Source organism: Mus pahari, chromosome 19 (assembly GCF_900095145.1).
Source record: "Mus pahari chromosome 19, PAHARI_EIJ_v1.1, whole genome shotgun sequence".
In the NCBI taxonomy this organism is placed as follows: domain Eukaryota; kingdom Metazoa; phylum Chordata; class Mammalia; order Rodentia; family Muridae; genus Mus; species Mus pahari.
The window spans coordinates 1,907,545-1,916,114 of NC_034608.1; the positions used below are offsets into that span (position 1 = coordinate 1,907,545).

The 8,570-nt window shown below is 51.1% G+C and overlaps 1 protein-coding gene across 1 annotated transcript; it reads right to left on the reverse strand.

The window, feature by feature from the left end:
- Positions 1 to 1,252: 1,252 nt before the first annotated feature.
- On the reverse strand, positions 1,253 to 5,060 carry Sbk3 (SH3 domain binding kinase family member 3). Its single transcript, XM_021218644.1, has 4 exons — positions 5,016 to 5,060; positions 4,344 to 4,494; positions 3,694 to 3,896; positions 1,253 to 1,942 (listed from the first exon to the last, which is right to left on the reverse strand). The coding sequence occupies exons 1-4, from the start codon at positions 5,058 to 5,060 to the stop codon at positions 1,253 to 1,255; spliced, it is 1,089 nt and encodes a 362-aa protein (XP_021074303.1).
- Between the last annotated feature and the right edge of the window lie 3,510 nt (positions 5,061 to 8,570).

Consider the following 8,570-nt stretch of genomic DNA (forward strand, 5'->3'; position numbering starts at 1 on the left):
GCATATAAGGTGTGTGGGTGTCTGTCGACAGTGGTATGGTGATATGTGGGTGGTGGTGGTGGTAGTGGTGTGTGTACACACATGTTTCTCTTGCTCTGTGTGTGTGACAATTCCCACAATGTCACCAACACAGAGTCCAGGAACTGTCAGATCAACATAATATCGGATCCTGTAAGTTCAGATTTTTGTGCCTCAAATGGTGGGAGCTCCCCCTCACCATGGTCTTAGACAGTGGTTCTCAACCCTCCTAATGCTGTGACCCTTTAATATAGTTCCCTAATGATAAAACTGCTTCACTGTTACTTCATAACTGTAATGTTGTTACTGCTATGAATCATAATGCAAATGTCTAATATGGAGGAGATCTGATATGAAAAGGTTGTTCAACTCCCCCAAAGGGGCCACGACCCACAGTCTGAGAACCACTGCTCTTACAGAAGAGTGGTCCCATCAGAATTCATGATAAGCATTCGACATTTCAGAGTACAGAAATACGTCTGCAGGAGAAATGGAAACTTTGACTTTGAAGATGCTCAGGGGTTGGGGAAGAGGTTCAGTTGATAGAGGGCCTTCCTAGCAGGCAGGAAGCCCCAGGTTCCTCGAAAATACCCAGCACCTCAAAAATAGTGTGGAAGTACATGCTTATAATCCCAGCACTGGGGAGGTGGAGGCAGGAGGATCCAAAGTTCGAGGTCAGCTACGTAGTAGTTGAGGGCAGTAAAGGAAAATCAAAGTGAGAAAGAGGAGGGAGGAGAAGGAAAAATGATAAGAAGAGGAAGGGAAGAGGAAGAGGAGGTGGAAGAGATGGAAGAGGAGATGGAGGAAGAGGAAGAGGAAGAGGAAGAGGAAGAAGAGAGGTGGAAATGGAGGAGAAGGTGGAGGAAGAGGAAGAAGAGGAGAAAGGAGGAGATGGAAGAGGGAGAGGAGGAGGAGGAAGAAGAAGAGGGCAAGGAAGAGGAAGAAGAGGAGGAAGAAAAGAGAGATTAATCAGAGAAAGAAAAGAAGAAAGAAGACAAAAGGAAGATGGAAGGGGGAGAAGGGGAGGAGGCTGCAGCACACAATTGGGACCCCTTAGTCCTCAGTTGTGTGTGTGTGTGTGTGTGTGTGTGTGTGTGTGTGTGTGTGCACTTCAGGGAAGGGGGATGTGTGCACATCCAAGTCCAATGTGTTTTCCCCTTCTCCCAGTAACAGCTGTCGCCTTTCCCAGGTGGCCTCAAGGGCTCCGGTTCTGACCACTGTCTCAGTCACCTGGTCACGAAGCTCTGTTATCTGCCTCCCCCCTTCCACTGTCTTTGATTTCATCTTCCTCCTCGTAGTCGGTCCACTCCTCCAAACTCGATCCTCCCTCTTCTTCCTCCCCGTCCTTGTAGGATACACCTCCCAAGCTTCCAGATCCCTCTCCACTACCCTGGAGCCCCCAGTTGTCCCCTAAAACATCAAGGACAGCTAGTGGAGGACTCCTAGTCTCAGGATCCAGATCCAGGAGTCCCTGGAGCAAGGTCAGAGCTGGGGGTGCAAACTGGTCCCAGGGTGCTGGTGGCCGAGGGGGCTGGGGCTTAGTGGTCATCCAACCAGCAAAGGCCTCAAACTCAGGATCAGGAGCCAATGCTACATCCCAAGGGAAGCAGGCCGTGGCAGCGCAGTAGAGAAGCACACCCAGAGCCCAGGAGTCCACAGCTGGCCTCAGGGGCAGTGTGTTTGGTGGCAGCAGGAGGCAGAGTTCAGGTGGTGCAGTGGGCAGAGGCACTGGGGGAGCCGGGGTTGGGCTGCCTTCAGGTCGAGTCAAACCCAGGTCACCCAGGGCTACTCTGTTGCAGTCAGGGTCAAAGACGAGCACATTGTCTGGCTTGACATCTGCGTGCACTAGCCCCCGGCCGTGGAGGAAGTCCAGGGCTGCAGCCAGCTGGGCCACTACCCGCTTCACCATCAGCTCGGGGAGGCCCTAAAGTTGGGGAGAAAGGAAACGAGTCAAGCTCTCTTCCTCATCTTGGACACAGCTCTTAATTCTGAAAGACTCTGACACTCAAGGTTTGAGTGTCTAGAACCCAGAGCTCCCCAGAAAGACAACTGATATATCCACAGACACCCAAAGGTCTTCAGCTTAGCCACTCTGTCTCTCCGCCCAGTGACGCCCAACAGAACCTACTTTTAACCAGAACTTATGTCTCCGTGTTTTTCTGTGTCTACCCCTTTCTGGGGTCTCTCTATCTCTGCCTCTGCCCCTCTCTGTCTCTCCTTCCCTCCCCCTCCTCTCTGTTTTTATGGGGGTTTTGTTTTTGTTTTGGAGACAGGGTCTCACTATGTAGTCCAGGTTGGTCTTGAACTCATAGAGATCCACCTGCTTCTGCCTCACAAGCGCTGGTATTAAATGTCTTAGTGAGAATCTAAACCCTCTGGTTACCCCTGATCTTAGCCGCATGTAGAACTCATCTCTAACTCCGACTGTCCTCATATCAGTCTGTCCTACTGTCCAGCCAGGTCTCTATCCAACAATGTTAAATAATGCATCCACTCCGCGTCCACTTTGCATCCAGGCAGCAATGCAACTATCCTATTTTCATATGTAACACCCACCTCTCATCCTTCTTGTTCTTTTTATCCTCTTACCCACCTATTCACCCATCCGTGCATTCAGTCATCCATCCATCTATCACCCACCCATCCATCATCCATCCATCCATCCATCCATCCATCCATCATCCATCTATCTGTCCATCCAACCATCCATCCATCCATCCATCCATCCATCCATCCATCATCCATCCATCCATCCATCATCCCTCCATCTATCGTCCATCCATCATTCATCCACTCAATTATTCATACAACCAGCCAACCACGCAACCATTCAAGCGCACATCCGCTTGTCCATTCATACCTACCTAACCATGCATCATGCATCCCCATACAGCTATCAAGGTAGCCATCCATGCAGTCATCTGTTTATTCATCCATACATCTACACATCTGTCCACCCACCCAGGAATTGATCAATTTGTACACCAAACTAATCATCCAGCTATCCATACATACATGCATTCCACCCACCCATCCATTCATGCTTGCATCCATCCACCTATATATCTGCCCTCCACTCAGTACCCTTCCATCCAAGCATCCACCCACCTACCTTCCCTCTTTCTCCCTCTTCCTTGCTTTCACTTACCCCTATTTCTGCCCCCTAATTCTATCTCAAACCCAAGCACCCCCTGTAATATCCCCATGCACCCAATCTCCAAACAAGAGAGGCTAGACTCCCCTGGCTTCAGTCCTAACCTAGCATCCTTTCTAGAGAAAACTCCATTTCAGCTCTACCCAAATGTCCAGCAGACATTGCCTGTGCCAACCTGCCCTTGTACAACCACGGTCCACCTATGTATGATCAGCCATAAGGCCTCTCATCCCACTCCAGCTATTCCCACTTTCCAATCCCAGCATCAACTGGAGCCTCAAAACTGTCTACACTCCAACCCCCCCAATAGCTCCAATCCACTCCCAACCCTAATGGCAACCCAGCCCTTCCCCTCCAAGCTTGCATTTGGACCATCATATGGATCAGTGTTGGGGTCAGGCAGGGAACTGTGTTGACGATTAGGAATGGGGAGGTCATTTGGGGTCTCAGGGTGGATCTAGATGGGGCAGTGGATTGGGGGCAGGGATGAGGTGGGCCTGAGCAGTCTTTTCCAGCCTTGCCTTCTCCTGGAGCATTCCACTGAGATCCCCACAGGGCGCAAACTCCTGAGCAAAGGCAAAATATCGGGGTGTCTGCAGGGGCCTTCCCAGGGTCTGCAGTAGGCCTGGATGTGAAGAGACGCAGCGGCCCACACAGAATTCTCTCAGGAACGTTGTTCTCAGGACTGAGTCCCGTCGGAGGAGCTTAAGGGCCACAGTTTGACCTGTCAGGAAGATGGGGTCAGATGAGAACCTGGGACATCACGGTCCTGCTATGGGACCTTAGGGAAGCCACTTGACCTCACTGAGCCTGAGAATTTCTATGAAAATCAAGTTTCTTCATCTGTGACGTGTGGCTTGAAACAGATCTTCCCTTATTTGCTTTGCTATTCTACATTGGCCTGCTGTGCTGCCTTGTACCGCTGACTTACCCTGTCTGGTCTTCCCATTTCCTATAAGATAAAGGGACATGATAGTGATATGAATTCCAGTTCAAATTGTTCTCTTGCCTTGCTGGGTGATGTGAGGCTCGGAGTCTGCCATTTGCCCTCTATCTCTCAGAAGATCCCAGAGTTCTACACTTTCCAAGTTCCCACCAGGTCTGGCTTATCTCTGAGAGGCCTCATGATGAGAGAGAACTTGAAGTCCACCCCCTTGGTGGCTGAACTCACCTCCTTGGTGCGGCTGGGCTAGGAGCACTCGGCCGTAGGAACCGGAACCTAGCTTTCGGATGAGACGGTACTGTACACGCAGGCTTCTTACGGATGTCACTCGGCTGGCTGTGAGCTCCACTAGCCGCTGCAGGGCCATGGCTGTGTCCTCCTGTGGGGAGACGGAGTTGGGTGGTTGAGGGGTGAGTCTGGGGCCTCTTGGACCAACGGGAGAGATCAGCGACCAAGCCCAGAACCAAGCTTAGGATGCAAGGGACAGGGGTCACTGTCTCTAGAGAGAAGTGTGAGTCACAGTGAGTCACCCTGTCTGGGGACACCTGTTTTTGTGTGTGTGTGTGTGTGTGTCCTAGCAGAATTAGGGGGCTTTGTCTGGTCCCCACTTGAGGGAGGCAGCCAGATGTTCTCAACCCATGTTACTATAGCTTCAGTGATTCGTCCACTGGACCCCTTCACCCTCTCCCGTGTGATCTGGTCTTTGTTCACTGGGGGATGCAGAGCACAGAGAGTGATCCTTTGGGTCTGCGCTATTGTCCCTCCTTGAATCTGCCCCTTTAGTCTCTCCCTCCCCCTCCCTCCCTTCCTCCCTCCCTGCCTTCTCTCCCTCTCCCTCCCCACTCCCTCTGTCTCCTGCTCTCTCAGTCTCTCTGCCTCCCTTTTATCCCCGCCTCTCACCTCTGTGTCCCCATCCTCGGTGGTCTCGAGGACCCTGCGCTCCATCTCAGAGTTGCCTGGTATCAGCTGCCCCTTATAGGCACCCCTTAGTTAGACTCCCCGAAGAGGAAGCAGCCTGAGGCGCCCTTTGCACCCCGATGGGTCCTTGCCCAGAAGAGGTTGGTGAAGCTGGTGAGAGTCGCCTTGGCCTCCCTGTGTCTGAAACAGTCTTCCCAGGCCCCTGAGACTCCTCAGACTCCCTCCCTGCTCCCTGTCACCTTCTGGGGGGTGTGTCCCCTTCTTTCTTTTGTGTCTTCTCAGCCTTCGCTCCCTTCTCTACAACCTCTGGCAGTCTCTCCTTCTGAGTCAATCTCTCTCTCTCTCTCTCTCTCTCTCTCTCTCTCTCTCTCCCACTCTCTCTCTCCTCCCTTTAATGTCTTCGTTCCTCTCTCTTGATCTTTCTTTTCTATTTTTCTCACGTTCTCTCTCTTGACTCTGTGTGTAACTTTGACTTTTCTTTTCCCCTGTCTGTCTGTCTGTCTGTCTGTCTGTCTGTCTGTCTGTCTGTCTGTCTCTTCCCCACCACCCTGTCCCTCTCTCTGTTTCTCCCCAGGTTACTCTGCTCTTTCTACCCTGCCTCTGTTTGCTGGGGCCTCGGATGTCCCTATACACTCTGCCCCTATACACTCTGCCCCTATACACTCTGCCCTGCTTATCAACCCAGGCTGCCCATGGGATATCCCCCCCACTCTCTTCTCTGACTTTCCTTCCCTCTGGCTCTTTTGGGTTGTCTCTGGATCTTTCTTTGTTCTGTCTCTGGGAGCCTTTTGTCCCTCCCTTTCTCTGGGCAGAGGTGTGTGTGACAGCTCAGAGACAGAGACATCCTGTCCCCCCTACACACCTCCCTCACCCCCCTAACCCGATGTCCCCTCCCTCCCTCTTCCAAACTTAGACCGGCTTGGACTCTGGGCGCTGGTCCCAGGACAGAGGGGACGAAACATATTGTGAACCCCCAAGAGCCAGGCCTGAGAGCAGAGGAAAAAGGAGGGGACGTTCTTTCAATGCCTTCGGGGATAATTGGTCTGGGGTTCAGAACTTCCTCCAGGGGCTGGGAGTGCTAAAGGCCAGAATCCAGCTGTTTCCACAGCCTTGCCCCTTACGAGCAAGCCAGGGCCGAGCCTAAGTCCAGCCTGCCTTAAATATAGGAGTCCAGGCATTAACCCTGCTTCCCTAAATCCAGGAGTCCAGATCTCCAGCCCTCATCTCCTAGACCCTCAACGTTCCTCCTTCACAGAGGCCAACCCTGACTTCAGCCTTCTGCCTCAGACCCAGGAGTCTAGATCCCAGCCTTCCACAACCAGCCCTGGGGTTCCACATCAACCCCTTCTCTCTCAGATCCAGGGGTCTAGACTCTCACTTATTGAGAAATTCAGGCCGCAGCTTCTCTTCCTCAAAGAGTCCAAGAACCATGCCTCCTCCCTCATACTCCAGCCCTCCTTCCTAGACCCAAGAGCCATTCTACCCATGGGACTTGGAAGCAGAGGTTGCTGGGGACACTGGGTCACAGGTGCATCCCTCTGTGCTCTACAATCTGTCCTGACCCTAGCTGGAGCAGGGGGCTTCACGCTGCCTGCTTCCAGCTGCCCAGGGTCAAGCTTTATCTCCAGCCCCGTGGAGCAGGAAACTGAGGTTCCGAGAACAGCATCGTCTTACACGGGACCAGAAGGAGCCAGGTCCGTGCCAGGGCTGGGTGACTCACAGCCCTGACGTCGGCCCCGCTCGAGTTTCCACTACTACTACAGCCGGCTATTAATAAAGACACAACACGGCTCTCAGAGGCTCTGGAATGATCCCCAGGAAACTGGCTGTGGTGGTTGCCGCTGAGGAGCCTGACTGGGCTGAAGTACAATTTCCCTTGATCTCTTGTCTTTTTCGTGTTCCATTTTGGAGAGCAGCAAAGGCACGGAACGGTTGACACAGGGCTGGCTAGATGGCTCAGCAAGTAAAGGAGTTTCACACCGAGCCTGGCGACCTGAGTTCATACCTGGAACCCAAATGGGAGAAGGAGAGAACTGACTCCCACATGGTGGCCTCTGACCCCAAAATGTGAGCTATGGAATGTGTGTATACACACACACACACACACACACACACACACACACACACACACATACACATACACGAGAGAGAGAGAGAGAGAGAGAGAGAGAGAGAGAGAGAGAGAGAGAGAGAGAGAGAGAGAGAGAGAGAGAGAGAGAGAGAGAGAGAATGAATAAACAAATGTCATAAAATTAATAAAACAAAAATACTCCAGCAAAGCCAGGCATTGTGGTACATGCCTAGAATCCTAGCACCCAGGAGACTGAGGCAGGAGGATCATGAGCTGGAGGCTGTCCAGAGTTAATGAGTTACAGGCTAACTTGGGACTCATAGTAAAACCTGACACAAACAAACAAATGTGGCCAGGTATACTGTTGTAGACTTTTAATCTCAGGTACTGGGGTGGGGTGGGGGACTGAGACTGGAGTATCCTAAGTTCAAGACACGCCTGAGCCACATGGACTGTTGAAAGCCAGCCTGGACAAATGGAAACACTGTCCCAGGAGAATTTAATTAATTAGTTAATTAAGAAAGAAAGAAAGCCAGGTATAGTGGTGACTGCTTATACCCACAGTACTTAAGAGGCCAAGGCAGGAGTATAAATTTGAGGGCAAAATGAACAACTTAGCAAGACTATGTTCAAATAAATAAATAAATAAATAAATAAATAAATAAATAAATAAATAAAAGCAAAAACCAAGCCAGGCAGTGGTGGCGCACGCCTTTAATCCCAGCACTCGGGAGGCAGAGGCAGGAAGGTCTCTGAGTTCAAGGCCAGCCTGGTCTACAGAGTGAGTTTCAGGACAGCCAGGGCTACACAGAGAAACCCTGTCTCAACAACAAACCAACCAACCAAACAACAAACAACTCTCTTGAGAAATAAAAATAAAAAAAAATATATGTGTGGTAAATAGGTTCATTTTGTTTTTCTTTATAAAATAAAAGTATTAGAACAAAATACAGGTGAACTACAACTTTATTATCATTTATATATTACATTTCTTAAAAAATAAGTATTGGTATTTTGCCTGTGTGTCTATGTCTCCGTGCCATCTCGGAATCCACATCAACCTGGGTGGATTCCACCCCAACCCTCAGCAAATCCTTTAAATGATCTAGGTAAGGCAGGAGTGTGTAAGGGCTGGGGCTGGAGAGATGGCGCAACAGGCCAGGAGCTTGCTGCCCGGCCTGAGCACGTTGGGTTCCTGTGGCGGGAGAGAACTGGGCTCCCACAAGTCATCCTCTGAATGCATGTGGAGCGCGTGCGCAGGTGTGGAGACTCGCGACTCTACCTGGAAGTCAGGAGGCAGGGCTGGGAAGATCTCGGTGAGTTTGGGGCCAGCCAGGGAGATCCTGTCTCAAAAAGAAAAATAAAATAGAATTTAAAAAGACAATAACAGGGGTTGGTGAGATGGCTCAGTGGGTAAGAGCACCCGACTGTTCTTCCGAAGGTCCGGAGTTCAAATCCCAGCAACC

Excerpts from the sequence above, each read along its gene's own strand:
- Sbk3 (XM_021218644.1), bottom strand. The coding sequence starts at position 5,060 with ATGGAGCGCAGGGTCCTCGAGACCACCGAGGATGGGGACACAGAG. Across the intron at positions 4,495-5,015 it reads CCGAGGATGGGGACACAGAG|GAGGACACAGCCATGGCCCT; the intron begins GTGAGAGGCGGG and ends GTCTCCCCACAG. Across the intron at positions 1,943-3,693 it reads GTGGAATGCTCCAGGAGAAG|GGCCTCCCCGAGCTGATGGT; the intron begins GCAAGGCTGGAA and ends CCCCAACTTTAG.